This window comes from Drosophila navojoa, chromosome 3, assembly GCF_054131105.1.
Source record: "Drosophila navojoa isolate 15081-1374.11 chromosome 3, UAZ_NAV_1.0, whole genome shotgun sequence".
In the NCBI taxonomy this organism is placed as follows: domain Eukaryota; kingdom Metazoa; phylum Arthropoda; class Insecta; order Diptera; family Drosophilidae; genus Drosophila; species Drosophila navojoa.
In genome coordinates this window covers 14,281,506-14,303,741 of record NC_142891.1, presented here as the reverse complement: position 1 = coordinate 14,303,741, position 22,236 = coordinate 14,281,506, and the positions used below count along the sequence as shown (strand labels likewise).

At 37.9% G+C, this 22,236-nt stretch overlaps 4 protein-coding genes across 11 annotated transcripts; 2 read left to right on the top strand and 2 right to left on the bottom strand.

The window, feature by feature from the left end:
* Window positions 1-350: 350 nt before the first annotated feature.
* On the bottom strand, window positions 351-12,945 carry LOC108649429 (uncharacterized). Of its 7 annotated transcripts, none has more exons than XM_030385405.2 (16): window positions 12,058-12,945; window positions 9,642-9,856; window positions 9,509-9,579; window positions 8,126-8,340; window positions 7,614-7,804; window positions 6,606-7,557; window positions 6,320-6,532; window positions 5,903-6,257; window positions 2,787-4,503; window positions 2,600-2,702; window positions 2,366-2,536; window positions 1,842-2,306; window positions 1,239-1,748; window positions 953-1,180; window positions 648-887; window positions 351-582 (listed from the first exon to the last, which is right to left on the bottom strand). In XM_030385405.2, the coding sequence occupies exons 2-16, from the start codon at window positions 9,821-9,823 to the stop codon at window positions 523-525; spliced, it is 5,673 nt and encodes a 1,890-aa protein (XP_030241265.1). In that variant the 5' UTR covers window positions 9,824-9,856; window positions 12,058-12,945; the 3' UTR covers window positions 351-522. The 7 variants fall into 7 exon arrangements, with proteins under 7 accessions (XP_030241265.1, XP_030241266.1, XP_089113880.1 ...); XM_030385406.2 differs by having other exon boundaries at window positions 8,126-8,322; XM_089257754.1 differs by having other exon boundaries at window positions 9,642-9,851.
* Window positions 12,946-13,726: 781 nt separating this feature from the next.
* dpr21 (defective proboscis extension response 21) lies at window positions 13,727-16,070 on the top strand. The gene is made up of 7 exons (XM_030385417.2): window positions 13,727-13,896; window positions 14,061-14,293; window positions 14,361-14,477; window positions 14,577-14,670; window positions 15,280-15,407; window positions 15,637-15,805; window positions 15,871-16,070. The coding sequence occupies exons 1-7, from the start codon at window positions 13,848-13,850 to the stop codon at window positions 15,960-15,962; spliced, it is 882 nt and encodes a 293-aa protein (XP_030241277.1). The 5' UTR covers window positions 13,727-13,847; the 3' UTR covers window positions 15,963-16,070.
* A 1,099-nt stretch (window positions 16,071-17,169) lies between these two features.
* bsk (mitogen-activated protein kinase dJNK) lies at window positions 17,170-20,931 on the top strand. Of its 2 annotated transcripts, none has more exons than XM_018098554.3 (7): window positions 17,170-17,334; window positions 18,781-18,941; window positions 19,125-19,254; window positions 19,314-19,511; window positions 19,620-19,884; window positions 19,953-20,236; window positions 20,690-20,931. In XM_018098554.3, the coding sequence occupies exons 2-7, from the start codon at window positions 18,835-18,837 to the stop codon at window positions 20,804-20,806; spliced, it is 1,101 nt and encodes a 366-aa protein (XP_017954043.1). In that variant the 5' UTR covers window positions 17,170-17,334; window positions 18,781-18,834; the 3' UTR covers window positions 20,807-20,931. The 2 variants fall into 2 exon arrangements, with proteins under 2 accessions (XP_017954043.1, XP_089112896.1); XM_089256770.1 differs by lacking the exon at window positions 17,170-17,334 and adding an exon at window positions 17,867-18,016.
* Window positions 20,932-21,172: 241 nt separating this feature from the next.
* LOC115563055 (polyisoprenoid diphosphate/phosphate phosphohydrolase PLPP6) lies at window positions 21,173-22,187 on the bottom strand. The gene is made up of 2 exons (XM_030385427.2): window positions 22,029-22,187; window positions 21,173-21,852 (listed from the first exon to the last, which is right to left on the bottom strand). Exons 1-2 carry the CDS (start codon window positions 22,035-22,037, stop codon window positions 21,250-21,252), a joined length of 612 nt encoding a protein of 203 aa, XP_030241287.1. The 5' UTR covers window positions 22,038-22,187; the 3' UTR covers window positions 21,173-21,249.
* Window positions 22,188-22,236: the final 49 nt, after the last annotated feature.

Sequence of the window (22,236 nt, the reverse complement as noted above, 5' to 3'; positions counted from 1 at the left end):
CTTCCACAAAATTTCAGGACACACTCAACTTAGTCGTTTACCTCAAAATTCCGAAAATTTACAAATGTTTCTTTAAAAAATAAAAAATAAAAAAAAAAAACCGAAAGTCTCAGGCGGAAAATGTTGGAACTTCCGTCATTTGTGATCGGTAGCGCTACAATTTTTTTCCTCGCACGCGTCGAGAAGGCACCGCCGGGTGAAACCTTAACTTTGGGAAGACATTTAACAATCTTTATATCAAGCTTTGCCTGCTTGTTTTATCATATGAGATCTTAAATACTTCAAAAATTTTAACGATGATATGGTAAAAGAAAAAAGTTCAAGAGGTTTTTTTTTTTTGGAGATGTACGTGTTTTTGATTTTAAATTCAAAACAATGAAAATAAAAAATTTGAAGAACATTTGCAAGATAAATAAATAAATCATGAAAGTTATGAAGCTCCAGTTCCAGTGTGACGCTCGTTGGGAGCCATGGACTATGCGGATAAACTAACTAGCTGATGAGTCTTAAATCCTGAATTGGCTACTTGGCTTGGCGCCGTCTTGCGATCGGTGTGGTGGGCGTACCCGTCGGCGGCTTTATCTATATTGAGAAATTATAGAAATTAGTAACTCCAAAAATCAAGTTGGAGCTGCTGTTAAACTTGCCGAACGGATGGGCTTGGGCGTTAGCGAATTGGCTGGCGGTGGATCACGTGGATGTGGCCCATCCGGATGGCCGACGACAGTTACGGCAACTGGTCTCTGCTCCGAGCCGGCGCGTTCGATGCTCTCGCTGCGTGAGTTTGAACCTGAACGCTTGAACATGCCCGACAGACGACCCCGTAAATCCTTCTTGCTGGACCTCATATCGCTTGCTACGCTTATGTCTGAATCAGATCCTTGAATCTAAAATCAAATAAAAGGTATTTCGATTAAGTTTCGAGAACAACTGGTTTCTTTCGCACACCCACCGATACTTCACTCTCGGAGTTGCGGCTGCTTTTGGTCAGACTGCGTAGCTTGCCCATGATGCCCTTCTTCTTCTTGCGCGGGCCGCGTGGTATGTCGCTTTGGGTGGAGCCGCCGGACAGGCGAGAGTCGAGGCGTGAGTCCAGGCTGGAGTCACGCACCAAGCCGCCCAGCTCCGAGTCAATGGATTGCATGGATGATACGCTGCCATCGTCCTGGCGCCAAATATTCTGAGAGCAAACGGAGTTATCTGTAGTAATGCTCCCCCCAACCTCTTTTTGTGCTTACCTGATCGCGCTGTATGGAGTGATCCAGTGATAGGCTCTTGCGTATCAGGCTGCCATTGTTGCTGGAGTTGCGGGACAGACGTCCGCCGCCGCGCTGAGAGCCCGCCGCACTGGCCACCGAGCTGGTGCTGCCGTGCGGATCGTTCTCCTGCGAGGCAGCGCGACGCAGATTACCACGGCGCATGCGGCTGCGCTCCTGCTCGTCCTCACTGATGCGCTGGAACTTGCGCAGCTCCTCGGAGGCCTCAGCCAAACGGGCCAGCACATTGGCGATCTGGGCGCTGCTCAATGTTGGCGACGGACTGCGGCTGCGTCGCACATCCGCCTGCTCCGGGCGCAGCTTGTTGTCCGTTGTATAGGACGTACTGCGTCCGGCTGAGCCCCCGACTATCTTGAGATCTGGTGCGATCTTCACCAGCTCGTCCACAGTTTGCAGCAGGGCACCAACTTTGCGCTCGCCGCCATCCTGTTCCATGCGACGCTTGATCAGCTCCTTTTCATAGCGCTCGCGCTAGAGAAGAAAAGGGAGCGAGGAAGACAAAGACAGAGAGAGGAGGCAAAGCTTTTATAATTTGGTATATTTATGATTTTGGATTATTCTCACCTCTCTACGCAATTTCTCATTGGAGGTGCGCAGCTTGGCGTGCACATCGCGCAGCTCCAAGAGATCGCATTGCAGCTCGGCAATCTTCTTGCGGCCCTCCTCCATTTCCTCCTCGGTTGCGCGCTTAGTCTGCTCCAACTTGCGCTTGGCCTCGAGTCGTTCCTTGTCGCGTTCGCGCTCCACCTCGAAGAGCGTTTGGCGCAGGTCGCGCGCCAACGTCGACGTCTCCTGGAGTAGACGTTGCTGATCCTCGCGCTCCTTCTGCCAGGACAGTTCCAGTTTTGTCTTCATGCCGGGCAACTTGGTGCTGCCCGAGCCAATGACACGCTCCTCCTCGAATTCGTTTAGCTTCGATTGCATCTCAGATATCTTGATCTCATTGGCGCTGCGCTCCGACACGAGCTCCGTCTTCACCTTGCTGGCCTCCAGACGCGCCTCGACCAGCTGATCCTCCAGATGACCAATCTGCAGGAGAACGTTTTAGTAAGTTTCGCTTGTTTGGCATAGCTCGAATCGGATCTCACCTGTTGCTCCAGGTAGGCAATCTTGCTCTTGTCGTCATCGTCGCTGCTGTGCATCGAGCTGCGGCTCTGCCGTCCCGTATTGTTGGCCTTCAGATCGCCGATCTTCTTCTGCGCCAGCTCGAGCATCTGTTTGAATGCGTCTCTGTCTTTCTTGAAGCGCTCACATTGACGCTGCCAGGCAATCAGAGCATCAGTATATCAGATTAGGAGATGCTTTAGGATCCCACTGCTTACCTGCATAGCTGTGAGCTCTCCGCTGAGATTCTTCACCTGCTGCTCGTAGCGCAGACGCGTCGAGGCCACTTCGGACTTCAGCTGCAGCTCGGAGGCTTGCAGTCTACAATAAGTAAGTAAAAGTGGGAGAGGGGAGTGAAGTGAGTGCGATCCTCTGTAGAGAGATCAATCCTATTTCAGTACTTACTTTTCCTTCAGCTCCTTAATCTCCGCCTCGCGTCTGGCACCGTGTCCGTTGAGTGAGGACTGCGCCTGCTCGATGCGATTGAAATCGTTCAGCTTGCTGGTCAGATCGTCGTTATCCTTGCGCAGCTGGAACACCAGATCGATGTTCATTTCGTTCTCGCGCCGCAGCCGCTCGTACTCGTGCTCCTTCTCGGCCAGCTTGTTCTTCAGCATCGAGCGCTCGTGGTCGCCGCTGTTGCTTGTCTTGAGGGTCTTCACCTCCAGCTCCTGGATCTTTTTCTGCGCCTCGTTCAGCTTGCGCGCCATGTCCGTGCGCTCAATGCGAATGGTGTCCATGTCAGCCAGCTTATATCTGGCGGCAGTCAGCTCGGATTGCAGACTCTGTTTCTCCGTCGTTAGCTGGGCGCGCATGAGTATCGTTTCCTCGGAGAGCTTCTCCCAGTGGGTATTCAGCTCCTCGTAGCGCTTCTGTTCGCTGCTCAGCTGCGCTTGGACCTCCTCCAGCTGCTTCTTGAGCTCCTGCACCTGTTTGCTGTCCGATTTGCTGGACTTTGTCTTCAGATCCTTGATGTCCTTCTCGAGCGAGGCTTTCGTTTTCTCCGCTGCCTTTTTGGCACTGAGCAGCTCCCCGTCCAATTGACTGATCTTGGCCTCCAGCTTTTCACGGTCTTTGAGCTGCTTCTCCAGATCCTTCTCCAGATTCGATAATTTCTCCTTTTCGCGCTTGTTTTGTGCCTCGAGCGTGGATTTGCTCGCTTCGGTCTGCTTCAGTTGACTCTCCTGCTTCTTCAACTTATCCTCCAACTCCTTGAGCTTGGTGTTGAGCTTCTTGGACTCCTCCTCGCTGGCCTTGAGCTTCTGTTCAAGCTCTTTGGTCTTGCTGCTGGTGCCATTGAGCTGCTTCAGGCGCTGCAAGTCCCCTTCAGCCAGAGCCAGCTTCTGCTTGCACTTCTGCAGCTCCTCCTCCAGCGACTCCTTGCTCAGCTGCAACGTCTTCAGTTGGCTGGCGCCACTGCTGCCCAGCTGGACGCGCATTTCGCTGATCTCATCCTCTAGCTCCTCCACCCATTTCTTCAGATGACTCTTCGGTGTCAGATCATTGACACGCTTGGGCGTCCGCGGCGGCAGCTTGCCCTCGGCCTCCACTTGCATTCGCTTCACCCTGGCGGTCAGTTCGTCGCGCTCCTTTTGCACCTGGGCCAGTGTCTCCTTCAACTTGGGCAGCTCCGCGTCGGCATTCTTCTCCACGGAACTAGCCCTGCGCAGCGACTGCAGCTGCAGGCGCTTGTTCTCCTTGCTCAACTTCTCGTTCTCGGTCTCCAGCGTAGTCAGCTTGGCCAGCTGAGCTCGCATGGTCTCCACGCTCTGCTCCTTCTCCTGCAGAGTCTTGCGCAGCTGGACGAGCTCGTCATTCAGTGCCTTGAGCTTCTTCTCAGCGGCGCTGGACGAGCTGCCGAAACTGAGCAGCGAAGACTTGCTACCATTGGTATTTTCCTGGCGCAGCTTCGCCTGCAGCTCGCGCACATATTTCTTCGACTCGGCATTCTCCTTCTCCAGATCCTCCACCTTGAGGCGCAGTATGGATGCCTCCTGCTCGTTCACCTCGAGCAATATGCGCAGCTCGATGGGATCATCCTCATCCGAAATGCCCTCGTCCCGGTCGGCGTGCACCTCGGGCGCCAAGCGATGCAGATGTGGCGCAGGACTCAATTTACGAGCTGCTTTACATTGGGTATACCGAAAAGATTATCAGAAATTGTAGCAAATATCCAGGGTATCAACTAGTCGCATGCCAGGCTGGGGTTACATAGAATAGTCACACTACATGAGCAGCCGCAAAAAATGGCAAATTATTTGTTGAATTCATTCATTAGAAAGCGCATGAGAAATATCGTTAGTTCGATAGAATATATATGTTAGAGAGATATATAGTATATCGTTCTGAGAAACGATTTAAAAGACTTTAATTAGTCAAACAATCACCAGATCATTTAAATCGTTTCGTTTCTTGGATTTTGATTAGTAAATTGTCAGAAATAGCTATGTGAGTATTATATATATAGATAGATATATAAATTTGAGAGCAAATTTGAATCGTACTTCTTGAGCGCGTTGCCATTTTTTTCAACTGCATCATCAAAGACTCATTTTCATCCTCGAAACGAGTCACCTTTTTCCTCAAATGTTCAGCCTGAAATGTATAAAATACAACATTTGATTTATGTATGAGAAACTCTTGATCAATTCAATTAAAATCATTTCGTATTCGAGGATAAAAACTCTGCCCTGATATCGAGTTACACCAATGATAAACGATTCTATCTACTGGGTTAGCATTACGTGGAACTATGAAAACAGAAAAACAGAGAGATTTCTTCGGTTGGTCGAAGCTGGAATACCCTTGCAGACTATATATGGGAATAATTTTAATAAGTATTTATTTATTTTATTTGAATTGAATCAAAAGTACAAAATTATTTACTATCTAGCCATCATAAGCCAGGTTTGTTCTATTCATAGTCGTTGACTTCTGATAAGTATAAACCACTTCCTTTTATTGAAATACATACATAATTGTATTTTGGTCTGAAGGATATTTATTTAAACTATCAATACATTTGGGTTTTCGAATGGTATCATAAGGAAACAGACAGACAACGGAATATGATATTTAATATATTTAGATTAAACAAAAACAATTATTTTGAACTTTCGCAACAATATCCAAATAATCTGTGCAAGTGTATTAAAACATATTTATACGAAATTAAAACAGAATAAAACGGGAAATTCAACTGCACTACATAAACGCGTGGACAGATCCTAACCAGCAAAGACCAAAGGTAAAAGTGATGTATTTTTATATACTATTGTCTAAATGGTCTTCTTTTAATAATAAACAAATTTAAAATAATAAATAAATAAAAATAATAATCAACAAAAATGAATGATGATAATGAAGTAAAGAAAAATATAAACGATTTTAATGGTATTTCTATAGTCAAAAATAAAAGCGGTATTCTATTTTCCCCCTTTCCCCTATATGGCATTTTAGAACCATGCACTGCTGTGGTCATTGCTGGTGAGTTCTGAGTGGGCAGGATCTGTACTAGGTACCTGCGCTGGCGCCAGCCAAGAGCACACGAGACATGGCGCTGGGAAAGAGCAAAGAGGTGGAATTGACAACCCTGGTCGAAGTGCTGGGCGCAAAGAGCGACGCAAACGGTGAGGGTTCGCGGTCAACGAAAGTGGTCTGTGTGGTCATGTCGGAAGACGCGACTTGGTCGGTTTGTGTGTGCATGGTTTGAGTTTCGGGCATGGGCGACGTGTTGCAGCCAGCTTCAGTTTGAGCTACGGGCGCTGTCTGGGTGGAGCGCGGAAAAGCTAAAGGAATGGCCAGCATATCACCCGTTTGGGTGCCATGATTCACTTGAGCCCGTTGCCTGGAGGCCCTAGCTTTGAGTTGACGTCGCTTCACGTTGAGATTGGCAAGTGATTAATCTGAGTTCGGTTCGATTTGGTATGCGGACTCACCTCTTCCTCGGCAAATTTCAGCTGATCCTTGAGATCCGTCTCGCGCTCAATCGAATCCTGCAGCTCACGCTGCAAGTGCTGCGGGTCCTCCTGTGAGCCGCCCCGAGTCAGAGACTCGCGCGTAATCTTTGCATCCGCTGACGTCGACTTGCCCAGCACGCCCAGCATGGGTGCCTTCTTCTTGCCCGGATTGCGCAGCTCCTCGGCCTCTGCCTGGAAGCGAGTGGTAGCAGGAGTGTGTGAGTTGACTGGAGAAGAGAAGAGTGAGTTCATCTGGCATACACACCTGTAGCTTGCGAGTTAGCTCGTTGGAGAAACGCAGCTCCTCTTCCAGCTTCTTCACCTTGGCGCTCAGCTCGGCATTGTAGGAGCTCTGCCTCTCCAGCTCAAGCGTCTCGATTTTGCGCTCACTCTTCTTCAGCTTAAAGCTGAGGATGCGACAGTTTTTGACTGCCTTCTCGAGATCCTTTTGCAGATTGGCTTTCGCCTTGACCTCGTCGTCGCGGAACGTGTCCTGCACCTCGTCCATTTCGGCCTGCAAGTTGAGGATTTCTCTCTTGGCCGATTGATTCTCCTCCATGAGCTCCTCGCAGATCTGCTCAGCCGCCTGCAGCTTGCGCCTCAGCTCCGACTGGTTATCCTTGCTCTCCAGCTCCTTCATGCGCAGGTTCAGCTTGCGCTTGTCCTCCATCACGCGGTCCAGCTGCTCCTTCATTTCGTTCAGTTTCTGTTGCAGATTCAGCGCCTCCGAGGCAGCCGTGCGATTCGAGGCGGTGTCCATGGAGGCCAGTCGCCTCAGCAGTATGTCGCTCTTCTCTCGCTCCGCGCGCTCCGCTCGCGCCTTCATCGCCTCCAGATCGGCACGCAGCGCCGCCATCTGCTCCTTCAGCGTGCTGGCCGTTGAGGGCGTGGCAGCAGCCGGCACAGTTTGTCTTTTGCTAGTCTCCTTGCCATTGCTGAGCTCCGTTTCCTTGCGCCGTGTGCTGCTCAGGCTGCTGCTGGAGCTAGAGCTGGATGCTGAGACCTTCGTCTCTGTGTGACTTGATGACGTGGTTGATGTGGTGGTTTTTAGGGCTGGGGTAGCTGATGCAGTAGTGGCAGCTGCTGTGGCCGTGCTGACGACTGGAACCTTCTTTGGCGGCAGTGCGGCTCGCTTAAGTTCCGTCTGCTGGTTGAGCGTTGTGCCGGATTTGCTCCGTTCCGGGCGATCCGGTGGTGGCGCTGTAGACTCGCTTTCCCTGTGATGCAGTTGGGTTAATTGGAATATGGATACTGAACGGATGTTTTGACTTACTCATCTCGACGCGGCACAGAGCGTTCCCGGCTGGACTCTCTTGAATTGAGACTGCGCTGCTTCTTGAGCAAGTTCATTTTGCGCACACGCTCGGCAAGACTGTCGGTCGATAGGATGACTAGCTCATCTGGAATACTTGAAGTTTTACTGGGGGAGGCTGTGGCACGGCCTTGCGTGAGACTCTGCTCCACCTGTGCGAGTTGAAGGGACGGTATTTAGAGTATAGTAATTCTAGAAGATTGAATAGCTGATTGATGATTGATATTCGAAAATATAACAAACTGATTGATTGATGAGCTATATTAATTGGCTGATTGATATTTTAGCTTTAGTCGAAAAACTTCATTGATTAATGCCTTATAAATCTATTAAATGATCTATAATGCATAATTGACAGACTGACAAATTTACTTGGAGTCCTGCTTGATTAACAGACTGATAAAACTATTCGAATTTTGATTTGATGCAATGCAAATATTAGTGAAAGTTTAGTCTTGCATCGCAGCGCTTACCTCAGCCATGTCCAAGGCAGTTGTGTGACGGCGCGGAGGAACTGGTAGCTTCAGGGTGACGGCTACATTGTGATCGGTGGCGGAACGGGCTGTCGACGCCGAGGTCGAGGTCGAGGTCGAGCTCTGCCGTTGGCCCTCATCCGGCGACTCATCGATGTCCGGCGTGGAGGCCCAGGACTGCGGACGTTTCTTTAGCTCTACATTGAAGTGTACAACTGGGTTGAGTAAAAGCGTCAAGTGCAGCGAATGCAAAGGCAAGCAGCGGATTGGACATCGACATGAACATCATTATGTTGGGTCACAATCGCGCAATCACAGTCACGTTCACAGTCACAGTTTATTGTATTTGATGAGCGTTGGCCAACCAAATTGTGCCGTTATTTGTTACGTAACACAGGTGCGATAAAAGTGTTTTACATCAGCTCAACAGCACAGCACAGTATACGATGTGAGTACAAAGTAGTGTTAACAAACGTTATGCAGATTAGTGTTGAGAAAGAGAGAGAGAGAGTGATACGAGCACACAATAAAGTACAGTTGGTGCAAGAGTTCAGTTAAAAAGTTGTGAAAGAAACAGAGATACATAGAGAGAAACAGGAAACGAGTAACTGTTAACTTCGGAGCACCGAAATCTATATACCCTTGCAGAAAAATCGAAAAATAGTATTATGTGCCTGGATAACTCAGTGTCTAAAAGGATAGTAGTATGAAATCGGATGAAATTTTACTCTTTTTTTAAGAAACCTGCCTTAAAATTCATAGAAGACATTTCAGAACACAGAAATCAGATCGCGTGGGATTGTTCTATAATGTACGTTATTGTTTGCGTCTTTAACAAACCATAACTATATCAATCGACTACTATAATTGTTTCAATATATTCTGCTGGGTATTTTTAAACATAGTTCTACAAAGTTTGTAGTGTACATTTAAAAAAAAAATCTTTCTAAACTACTTTTGAATTCATATGAAATGTAATGTGCTCTAAACTAAATGTTGAGACTATGTTAAAAATTAATAAATGTTTCATAATAACAATTTACGTCATAATCATAAACTTTTGCTGGAGCTTCACAAGAATCTTAAAAACTTTCTTTGAATAGCATAAAAATAAAAACAATTTAGCACAAAATACTTTCTTCAAAATTACATGAAATAGCAGTTATTAAACATTTAACACTTTAAAATTTGAATAGTATAATTTTGTTATGCTTCGTATGATTAATTGATAGAAACAGTGCACTTTAGTCATCGTTAAGAGCTACAGTTAATATATATTGATTAGAGTTATTTCCGCTAAAAACTCTGTGAATATGTAAGTCATTTCAAGAGAAACTTAGCGTTTCTATCTGTTCCAACTTTAATATATCCCACCATTTATACCTATATCATTGCTGTTATTTGAATTCGCGCTGGTTAAGTTCTGTGTCGACGTCCAAGTGCGCGAGGAGGGCCTGTGGAAGAATAAAATAGATGATCATAGCTGATCGATCAGAAATCGACATCTTTTGTCTACCGTGAACTCTGCGCGTCTGACAAATTCGGCGAGGATGCGGCCACCTCGTCGCCTCCTCGTCGGGCTCCATGTTCCTTATAGTCGCGAAAGCAGCGCTTACATCTGGTTGGATAACGTGTCTGGGGATGAAACCCGAGCGGGCAGAGCTGATCGCCTTTCAGCGATGGGTACAGATGATGCATCTGTGTCTATATAAATTGCCAGCTTTGCCTTTTCTGTGAAATGGAAGGAACGTAATCGATAAGCATATTTATCTTGTGATAATGGCATGTTTTCTAAGTCTAACAGTTGTATTCTGATATTTCAGATTAGGTTTATTTAAAGTAGTTCTTAAGTAAATGGTTATGCCACTGTTATACTGTAAAACTCTTTTCCTATCCATGATCTATAGGGGATAAAATTACCGGAAAGAATTTTCTATTTCTATATACGGCAAGCAGCATTTTAAGTTTCTGTTATATGTAGTTTATTGATGCAGAAGGTTTATATCACTATAATTTATGTATATCCGCAATTGATTTGATTTGAAAACTTGAAACAAAGCGCAGAAATACTATTGTCTATAATATTCTTTGTACGTCATCTAAATACGTCATATTTTCTTTCTCAGCCGCTTGTTGGAGCGGCTGGTAGTTAATGCACCTAATATATGCAGTGGACACTATCATATGCAGGGCATCAACTAAATTTAAATGCTTTCATTGGAATTTTGGCATTGATCCAAGCAAGCTGAAGAATGTTGTACAAAATGTTCTAAATCTGATGGCAAAGAGAGATGTTCGTTCGCACGTTCGATGGTCTGTCTATTACTTGTTTCGTAGTTCTATAACGCAATCAACCAATCTATACGCAATTTCTGTTGTCTTTTCCTCTACAAAAGATCTTAAACTTTGTCTTATTTATAATGTTGACATAGATCAATAAACCTTGAATCAGTCTGCCTGGTAATCCGAAATAATTGAATATTTTATTTTAAACGTTTGAAGATCTATAGAAAAATGTTGAACTAATAACTAATAACTAATAACTAATAACTAATAACTAATAACTAATAACTAATAACTAATAACTAATAACTAATAACTAATAACTAATAACTAATAACTAATAACTAATAACTAATAATAATAATAATAATAATAATAATAATAATAATACAAAAATTAAAAAAAATAAAAATAATAATAATAATTATAATAATTATGAATTATAATAATAATAATATGAATGACAATAATAATAATAATAAAAAATAATAATAATAATAATTAATATTGAACAATGTATATATATTTAGTTTTTATGACAATATTAGTTTATGTAAATCTGCTAAGGTATATATAAGTATCAGATACCCCACATATGTTCCCAAAAGCGTTTATACAAACGAATCTGCATATATCAAGTAAATAGAAATCAATTTAAATCAATAACAATGATTCCAATTTGTATATCGATGAAAGTTTTATAGTTCAACAAAATATCATTATCATTTAGGTAGGAAATTTACGAGCTACTTAATTTAAACTATCAGAAACAAGAAAATATTGTATAATCTAAATGGAAATAATTAAGACTCTTACAATCGGGAGTAGCCGGCGGCTCTGTGTCCGTTTATACTGCAAAAATTAATATTCAACTGCCACGCTCTTTAAAGTCATAAATAAAAATATTTTGGATTGCCCATTACAATAGTAACTTTTTTGCCCAGACCAAAGGCTCTGAAAGGATGACTGCAGAAATGCTAGCTCCAATCACATTATCTTTGTATACAATTTTGTCACTGAAAAAGCCGAGTATATATATTATAAAACCTAATTTCAAATCCAATTCTCCGATTTTCTATATTGTGCATAACGAATATTCTCTCTTTGCTTCATGAGCGAGCATAATAAGAAAAAACTTGCTTCATTGTTTATATAGACAAACGTCAGTTTATTTGTAAATATAAACAAAAACAAATGCTTACACTGTCCACTACATACATATATGTAGAGAGAGTAAGTAAGAGAGAGCAAGAGAGAGACAGAGAGCGACAGAGAGCCAATGAGAGTGATAGCAATGAAGAGAATTTATGATCGATTTACAGGTGGGCAGCGCGCAGACAGAAATTGTAAGTTTGCGCATGTTTTTTGGGTAATTAAAATAAAAGAGCTAAACGCTGAGACTATGTATAAACTGAGTGATAAATTTAGCTCACTCAAGATACTGAGAGACGAGACAGAGAGAGAGAGTAGGAGAGTTTTTGGAAAGCTGTGTGAGCTGGTCTCTTACCCTGACAACGTACTCTTGCCAAGGGAGGGCTACAACATTGCAAATCCCTAGCACGTTAAAAATAATTATCAACATTTTTCAACCAAGTATATATATATATAAATACTATATCTATGTATTCGATTGCAAATTTAGAACTCACACAAAAAGATTCCGCATTTAGATGATTTTGAAGCTGGGCAAGTTGGGAATGGGGCCACAGCTACAGCTGCTGCTGCATTTGCTTCTGATCGTACGTGAATCGTGCGAAACTTTTCATTTACCAAATGTTTAATTGCGTAACCGCAAGAAATTTTGTTTTTTTTTTTTTTATGGAAGGCGGCGAAACTTTTTAACTGCTTTCAAAATGCATTTTAAAATGAATCGAACTTTAAATTGAATTCACTTGCAGATTTTCAAATTTTTTAAAGCCTTTTTATTTTCTTTTAAAAAAATTTAATATTTTTTTGACGCTTTGTTTGTTTTAAGTTTATTTTTTGAAATATTCACTTTATCGAAAATTTACGGCCGAAAAATTAGCTGTGTTTTATAAATAGCACAGAAATTTTCGTAAATGGCAGCGCACTCTTCACATATATCCCATTCAGAAAGATTTCAAATGCGAAACCGTTTTTGAAAACATGTATATGAATATTATAGATATGATTTGTTTACTTTTCAATTTACAAAATTTTCAAATTTCGATTTTCTCCTATCGAATTTTCACGGCAAACGAAACTTATTCAACATGGAATTTTCACTTGACTCGCACACATATACATCTATACATATGTGCAGCTATATATACATATGCTGTGGGATCTTTTATTTTCTTTTTTCTTTTTTGATATAACATCGATCGCTGAGCACTCGAAATATACTTATAGAGCTCGTTGCATCTCTTTCCCACCAATTGCACAGGCTAAACCAATTTCCGAGCAGACGCGTTCGTCCGTAGATTTTACGTTGCGAACGTTTTGAAAATCGACGAGAAACTAAATTGAAAGCAATTCAAAAAGCTCAAACTAGCCGCAGAGAATGCAACAGATGCTACCTATATCCGTCCATTCCTACTCTCTGGGCTCCTCTCTCTCCCTCTCTTATTTATGTGTTGCGCGCACAAAGAGTTTAAGTGAAGCAGGATAGCCGGTTCCTAATTATAATATCCTGACCTATTTTCGATGGGAAATCAGGCATAACGGTGTTTTGAAAAGATGTAACCGGCAGAGGGAGTTGTCCCAGACCCCATAAAGTATATATATATTGATCTGTCCGTCTGCCCGTCCGTCCGACCGTCCATCCGTTTGAACGACTTGATCTCCGACGTTATAAGAGAGCGGAAGTTTGGCATGAACACTCGTGTATACCATACGCAGTACAAGTTTATCATATATTTTTGATAAATCATCTGATAAGTTTTTTATCGAGAATAATCGAAAAGTAATTTGTTTCTGCCTAATTTGAAAACATTTAGACCTGGAGACTTCAGACTGTGTATATACATATTATTATATGTATATTATAGATTTTGGATATGAGATCTGATATCTGATGCTTGAAATGTTTTATTTGAAAGAGATTGTATTTATAGGGATATGAAAACTGCTAAAATTATTCGATAGCTTCTTTTTTTTATGAAATTTAAGAGTACATTATTTATTCAAAAGTAATCAGATAAGTTAATTAATTTTAATATTTAGGCCTTAATACATTTTTTGTATTTTGTTTCTAATTCGTTTATAATATTTGGGATTTCAAAAATATTTACTCAGAATGTTATATGTAAACATTCTTTTCCGTTTTTGCGTTCATGCGTTCGTCAATGCGCATGCCCGATTTCAAGAAATAATGTAAACTGGCTCCAGGACCTACATACATTTCATCTTGAGTGTCAAAACTAAAAAATCAAATGTTTAAATAAATATATTTAAAAGTAAATAAATAAATCATAAAATGATTAAGCTGCGAAGTCTTCGAAATCTACTCTATATTGTATATATATGTAAGTGGAAACGTGAGAAAATTGCGGATAAATGGTGCACTGAATGAAAAGTTTGTTAATCATATTACATATTTGCTACATAGATTAGATAATAAAGCAAACAATTATTATAACAATCTCTCTAACAATATAACATAATTATTTGAAATTTGTTTCCCTAATAGTGTTTTCTAGATTAATATTATGCCAAAGCAAACATTTTGTTCCAAAAATGAATGTGACGGATATGCTGATGCTAGGCGACGAAGAGCATGGTTTCAATTTTAACGAGGAACAATTAGTTAAATATATTGATAGAGGACCCTACTTCGATACGACTGCCACCAAAAACGTAACCTCTCTCGTTGGTAAAACTGGACATTTGAATTGCCGAATCAAAAATCTGGGCAACAAAACGGTTTGTAAATTAGCAAAATCAAATAACAACAAAGTGATTTAAGTAGTTTTTTTTTTTATTATTTCAGGTATCTTGGATAAGACACAGAGATTTGCACCTATTAACAGTTGCGGAAAGTACATATACATCGGACCAAAGATTTTCGGCAATATACAATAAGCAAACTGGCGACTGGTCATTACAGGTACGAAGCTGAATTTGAGAACCAATTATTATTTTTAAGTGCAATCCTGGTATATACATTTTTGATCAGAACTGATTAAATATATATTTTCCTTTTTAGATCAAATATCCACAAATAAGAGATTCTGGAGTTTACGAGTGCCAAATATCAACAACACCTCCAGTGGGATATACGATGATTTTCTCTGTTGTGGGTATGTTCTTCGATTGACTTATAAAAAATATAAAACGGAATTGACTTTGTCTTGACGATGCTTCGATATGCCGTGGAATTCAAACATTTTTAGCCATTTTCAATGACGTCATGTTCCTTGCACAAGGGCACCATAGGCAGAGTCCTACAACGAAACGTTGCAGCGATACCTGCACACCTGCAAGAACTGAAAAGATTACGTGATCACGCATCGTTATGAAGTAAAGAGAACTGTACAAAATGTATACATTTTGAAGATGTTGCGAGTTTTTAGCTATTGCTTCCACGGTTGTAGTCATTATTACCCTACTTAGAGTATAATCCTTTACAAATGTTTTGAGGGATGTAGAAAAGCTTCGAAGCATTGGGCCCCGCATCAACAATGTGAATTGTATTAACTTTAGCGCTACGCTTTTTAAAATACTTAAAATTTCACTCTGAAGATAATAATTGTGTTATATACTTTCATTTGTATACTCTATACCCGTTCCACAGTTAGTCATATGATTTTTTAAGTAAATATTCTATGCTTTATATAGTTGAATTTTATATACCCGAGAGCCACCTGGTTGTTGTATCTAATATATATACGTTTATTATATTTTTTCAGAGCCAATTACAACTATACCAGGAGGACCAGAATTATACATAGATTTGGGATCAACTGTAAACTTAACTTGTATCGTCAAACATCTTCCTGATCCACCCCTAATGGTACACTGGACTCACAATAATCAAGTTAGTGTGAAGAATATTTTATTATCTATTATTATATTATTATCAAATTTACTAACTGCTATCAAACAGCTAAAGTGCCCGCGAATTTAACTCATTTTAATATTGTGTAGTAAATCCCTAAATTATCTATTAGGTAAAATCTATACTTTATAGTTTGTAGTAATTTGACTTGTGCCAACACAATAATATATTAATAATTAATTAATATCTCTACATTTTTTGCTTTTAGGAAATTAATTATGATTCGCCACGTGGGGGAGTATCAGTTATAACAGAAAAAGGTGACATAACAACATCTTATTTGCTCATACAACGGGCCCAGATTTCGGATTCTGGAAAGTATACTTGTCTGCCATCTAATGCCAACTCGAAGTCCGTTTATGTTCACATATTAAATGGTAAATGAAATATATCAATAAATCAATATCAATACGAATAAAAACTCTATTTTATATATTTATAGGGGATCATCCAGCGGCAGTCCAACGAGCAAACATATTTGTAGGATTAAGTTTCAGTACTTTGATATTGTTAATGATAATTGCACATATTTAGGGACGTAATTGAAAAACAACAAAATTATTGATATTTGTAAATATATCTATATGTATTCAGAGAACTTATCAAAAATATTAATTAATAAATTGAAATGAAAAATTTAAATTTTTGTATTGATTTACTAAACAAGTGTCTACATTGTTGCCGTGGTAATCATGGCTAATAAATAATAAATTAAGTGATTAGTTAAGTTTTCTTTATAAACCATGGGTTGGAAGAAGATTATATGTATATGAACTAACAGAATATTTTAAGTGAATTCCATTTATTGTATACAAATCATACGAATATTATGATATTCCCCGGCACTGAAAAAGGCTAAATTTTTATAGAAAGACTTAATAATATGTAAATTTGTGATTGTGCTGACAAGTGATATTTAAAATTTCAGCAGTGGAATAGTTATGCACACCAATAGATATGGGAAGGTTTATATCAAAACATTTTGATGGGTAGCAACTTATAAATATTTTAAAAGAATAACTATTGCTTCTTTATATTTCGAAATATTAGGGAATATTTTTCAATTCAATATATTATATGTTGCTAAGTTCTTCGATTTATCTTATTCCTTATTTACATACATAAAATTCGAAATTTTATATATGTATATAATTTTAAAGATTATTATTAAATCTAAGTTACTCTCCTGTTGAATTATGTTTAAACGACTTTCTTCCTTCGATATAAATAAGAATACAATTTACAAAAGCTTAATGGTTGCCGCCAATGCAAAAAAAAATTTAGGAATAGAAAAACAGAAGCTATCGATGGAACGTATTATATTTATCATCGATATTATTTTATTATTACAAATACCAAACAGGTATTTAAATACATTATTACTATCAATTGAAGTATTATTTATTATGTCTTTATGTCTATTAATATATGTTTTATAAATGGAATATTAATCTAAACAATATTTACGCATTATAAATTAGTATGAATATATATTATTGCCTATGTATAGTAAATTTAGTTGTGGATGTGTTTTTGTGCATTTGAATTCTAAGATTCTCGCTCGCTAATTATTTTCTGCACCTATTAAAAACGGAAAACAATTTAAAACAAAAAACTTCGTTGTGTTAATTTTCAACGTATGTAAGATTTGTTTAAAAAAAAATACAATGCTCGATAGTTTGACCTTTTCAGTATTTTACAGTACAGTACAGTATTTTTGAGAAACTATAAAAAGGTCTTACTTTAGTATAGTATGAAACAAATTAAAATAATTTTTCATGATATACATATTGTCTATCTGAGATTTTATAAAAATACAATAATAAATAAATTAACAAGTTAAGTTAAGCACGCGGCTTGTCAATTTAGTAATATCGAAATAAATTAATTGCCATATATATTTAAGGTAAATATAATTATGCATGTGTATGCCAAACAAAATTTATCATTTGTATAAATTACATTGTTTTCCTGATTGATAATATTGATTTACATCGAATTCATCAATGGATTGAGTACAACAAAACATTTGTGTGTGTACATCAAATTTGCGTGAATAAAGTAGATATTATAGTGTTTGTTACATTTATATCTTTTTTTCACTGTTATAAAACTGCGAAAAAGTGAAAAGCAGACTATTAAATTGTTTACATGTAAATGTTTAGAAACGTGCAAGCAATGAAAAAAAAAACGACGCTTACTATTCATTATAATCTGTATGTAACTCTTTTTTGCGTGGAGTTTTTTTTTGTGTATGTACATATGTATATAAATATCGATTTTATCATTGTGAACATAAATATCTATGTATGTACATAAGTATCGATTTTACCATTGTGAACATAAATATCAGTGCATATTTTTACGATTCAACTAAAAGTAAGTTAAATAAAACGGTGTTAAAATGCATAAACGAATGAGAGAGCTGAGAGAGAAACAATTGATATACTTCTCCGATAAGATTCTAAGACCTGCCCGAAAGAGAAAATATATCACGAAATTTATGACTAAGAAATATGGATTTTTGCAGAAGCGCCGACTAGGCCTGGCTGTAAAATTTGTGCTTCGTTATCGGTAGAAAAATATACGTAAGCTTTGTATAGAATTATTAAATAAATAAACATGATGAAAACTTTTTTTTTTGTCATTTTGTTTGTGGGTTCCATTTTGTATATATTTCATTGATTATATTATCGACGAGAAACAGGAAGATAAAATGTATGTCATATTTGTAAACAAATTAAAATGTATGTCATATTTGTAAACAATTGATTCCTGCCGACATGATAAAAAACTATTATAGTCCAAATAGGTATCTAATATTCCGAATCGATATTTACAATTTATTGGGTGCGAAATAAAGCAGAAAGTATATCTAATTTCCAGCCCACATAATATTCCCAAAATAAAAACTATTAGCTATATAGGCGGTAAAGTTGCAAGTTTTTAATTGTAGCACCTAAAGTAATTTTTATAGTAAATTTACATATTAAGTTTATCAAGTCTGCGTAACTTGAGATAGTTTTGTAACCAATATACTCTTTTTTTTGCGTAATCTCCTTACAATATACAAGTTGAATAAACTGCCGCTCCGAAATTGAAATGGAAATGAAATTTCTGTTATATTTTAGGTGCATAGCAAGAGGTACTATTTGCAGGGATGTTGTACTAAGGTCTTAGAGAAATAAATTATTTAATTCTTAGTCTATAATGTCTATAATTCATTCTATCCAAATATGATACCATTAAGGACGGTAATAAGATAGTAAAAATATTTATTTAATATGAATTTTTTTATCAATGTATTTTTATTTTATTAAATATGTATATTTTTACCATTTTTATATTTCAGGTCGAAATGGTCAGTAGTTGTATTTAACACTAATATTAATATAACGTATTGACTATGGCCGCTCATCATTATACCGTGGAAGTGGGCGATACCAATTTTACAATTCTTAGTCGGTATATTAAATTAAGGCCTATTGGATCTGGTGCTCAAGGCATTGTGTGGTAAGTAAAAAGGGAAAATTTAATAATAACTGGGGTACCGAATGTTGAAAGTAACATTTTAAATCTGGTTAATATACCAGAATACTATTTATGAAAATTGAAATTAAAACAAATGTAGCATATACATAATATTTGTTTATCATTTGAATCGCTTCACAAAGACCAATTTTAATACATTTACAGTGCTGCCTATGACACGGTTACCGAGCAAAATGTCGCAATAAAGAAACTGTCTCGCCCATTCCAAAATGTGACACACGCTAAGCGAGCTTACAGAGAGTTTAAGCTAATGAAGTTAGTGAACCATAAAAATGTAAGTGTTGTTTTACAATTGAAAATGAAATGCTTTAATATATTTATGCATTTGTGTAGATCATTGGTTTGCTCAATGCGTTCACCCCTCAACGCAATTTGGAGGAGTTTCAGGATGTTTATCTTGTGATGGAGCTAATGGATGCTAATTTATGTCAGGTTATTCAAATGGATTTAGACCACGACAGAATGTCCTACTTGCTATACCAAATGCTCTGTGGAATTAAGCATTTGCATTCCGCTGGAATTATACATAGAGTTAAGTATTGTTTATTGTGATCGTTCTTATGTTTCAAATAATAGATATATGAGTATGATTTTGTTGATTATCGAAATTCTTAAACCAAACATTTTCTCTTTTTACAGGATTTAAAACCTTCCAATATAGTTGTTAAGGCCGACTGTACTCTAAAGATATTGGACTTTGGACTTGCACGCACAGCTGGAACTACATTTATGATGACTCCATATGTCGTAACTAGATATTATAGAGCCCCAGAAGTCATTTTAGGTATGGGATATACCGAAAATGTAGATATTTGGTCAGTGGGATGCATTATGGGTGAGATGATTAGAGGTGGAGTACTTTTCCCTGGAACTGATCACATTGATCAGTGGAATAAAATAATTGGTAAACAAGAAGAGACAACTAATTTAGAACTTGTTCAATATATAATTATTTCGATTTGTAAATTACAGAGCAATTGGGCACACCGTCCCCATCATTTATGCAGCGTCTGCAGCCAACAGTTCGCAATTACGTTGAGAATCGTCCAAGATATACTGGATATGCGTTTGATAGGCTTTTTCCTGATGGTCTGTTTCCTAACGATAATAGTCAAAATAGCCGAAGAAAGGCTTCTGAGGCAAGGGATTTACTTAGCAAGATGCTAGTAATTGACCCTGAACAGAGAATATCAGTGGATAGAGCTTTACAGCATGAATACATTAATGTATGGTATGACGCCGAAGAAGTTGATGCTGTAAGTATTTGATATACTAAATTTAAAAAAAAGCCTAAACTATTATATATTTAATATTTGTATATACTATAAAGAATTCATTAAGGAAATTATATTTTTATTTATATAAAAACTGTCATTTTCAATAATATATACTATATCCTCAGAAATATGACAAATTCAAAGTTTAGTGGTTAGTACTCCTCTGAGATAGAAAGAGCTAATGTGCATTAACATCCCTATAATATATCATATACATATATATATATTTAAGATAGAACTTTTAAGTATAAACACAACCAGTTAGCAGTGAATATAGAATTAGAATATCTTATATATTGAACTCTTGCCATTATAGAGTCATCTGTTTTGGCATTGTCTCTCTTTAATCCGGTTTTAGTATTAAACAATTTATAGTATAATAATAGCATGTATTTAATACATTTTATATTGTATTTGTTTCTTTTTAATTAGCCTGCTCCAGAGCCATATGATCATAGCGTCGATGAACGAGAGCATACTGTTGAGCAGTGGAAGGAGCTCATCTATGAAGAAGTCATGGATTATGAGGCGCACAATGTTAACCGATAGAGCATAAATAATTTGTTAATAAGACAGTTATTTAGCCTTACGCCTATCAACAATACAAACACTTTATTAATATTTATAATAATCACAACAACAAGAAATAAAAATCATACTGTTTAATGTGCAAATTGCTTTTGTCGTTTTATTTACAAAACTCTAAATATTTTAAATTATACATACGATATAGTCTAAAAGTAAAACTATCTCAATTGACCTTTAACCTTATCTAAGGTATAAATAAAGTTTCTCTGCCTCTCTCACAATCTTATTTGGTTTCTGATAAGAGCATTTATACGAGCAACAAAGTTCGTTAACAAATATAACAACTTCACTTGATGAATCACTTTGACAATTAATAAATTAATCATGTTTGGCGTATGTTCGTAATATTATTAGTCCATCAATGCATTAAAAAAGTATTTATAAGACATTTTTCGTTTTACTTGCTAAACAGATTCATCTTCAGTTATAAGGCCAAGGAAAGAAGCGGCTGTTTCTTCACTAATCCAAATAAGTCCAATAAACAGTGCTTCACATATTCCAATCAATGCCCCAGCACTAACGTCCAGAATAAAATGTCTTTTTAATATTAGTCTTGAGATTACAACGCTAACGGCCCACGCAGTCATCGGCATCCAAAATATGACTGGCAACGTATGCAATTTGGTAAAGAAGGTTAGAACATAGAAAGCTCTGGATGCGTGTCCCGACGGAAAGCTGAACTTATCCGGACCAATGACTAGTGAATCCTTAACAGCTGCTGGTCGTCGTCTACGTACGAGTGCTTTTAAAACAGCCACAACAACTATATCTAATAGTAATCCAAGCAGCATATTAACTTGCATTTGGTATAGGCTCTTCGAATTTATTAGCCATATGAAAGCAACCCATGTGCAAAGCCAGGCTATTCCATCACAAGATATTTCAAGAAATTTGCAGTGTATCCTAAGAGACTTAAAGGATGCAAATTGCAGTAAATATGTCACAAAACGGTCTGTCAACTTAACATCCAGTTCCGTAATCGCCTTAATGGTGGGTGAATTTTTAAGCTGAAATGTAAACAAAGGAAAAGAATATTGGTCATATTAATTATGTATTCTGATAAAACGAAATAAATTCGTATGCATATTCAAATAAAATTATTATTATACATTGTTAATTAAATTATTATTAATTTTAAATTATTATATTAAATTTACACATATATTAAATATTTTAAATATACCGTTTCCATTTTCTCTGCTTCGGAATTGCAATCTATAAATAAAATAAGATACAATTGCTTCTTAGGGATGAACTCGATTTACCCATCTTAATTGTTACAAGTACTTTGAAGGATTATTAAACAAAAAACGGTTCTATTTCTTTTCACTAGTGTGAAAAGCAAACTTGCTTATCGTTTTACTTTTTTAATAAATTATAGAAACCAATCG

Coding starts and splice junctions, on each gene's coding strand:
- LOC108649429 (XM_030385405.2), bottom strand. CDS start 9,823: ATGCATCATCTGTACCCATCGCTGAAAGGCGATCAGCTCTGCCCGCTC. Junction 2,307..2,365: donor TTGCCTACCTGGAGCAACAG/GTGAGATCCGAT, acceptor GTTCTCCTGCAG/ATTGGTCATCTGGAGGATCA. Junction 888..952: donor ACTCCGAGAGTGAAGTATCG/GTGGGTGTGCGA, acceptor ATTTGATTTTAG/ATTCAAGGATCTGATTCAGA.
- dpr21 (XM_030385417.2), top strand. CDS start 13,848: ATGATTAAGCTGCGAAGTCTTCGAAATCTACTCTATATTGTATATATA. Junction 14,478..14,576: donor CTGGCGACTGGTCATTACAG/GTACGAAGCTGA, acceptor TTTCCTTTTTAG/ATCAAATATCCACAAATAAG. Junction 15,408..15,636: donor ACTGGACTCACAATAATCAA/GTTAGTGTGAAG, acceptor TTTTGCTTTTAG/GAAATTAATTATGATTCGCC.
- bsk (XM_018098554.3), top strand. CDS start 18,835: ATGGCCGCTCATCATTATACCGTGGAAGTGGGCGATACCAATTTTACA. Junction 18,942..19,124: donor GGTGCTCAAGGCATTGTGTG/GTAAGTAAAAAG, acceptor ATACATTTACAG/TGCTGCCTATGACACGGTTA. Junction 20,237..20,689: donor ACGCCGAAGAAGTTGATGCT/GTAAGTATTTGA, acceptor CTTTTTAATTAG/CCTGCTCCAGAGCCATATGA.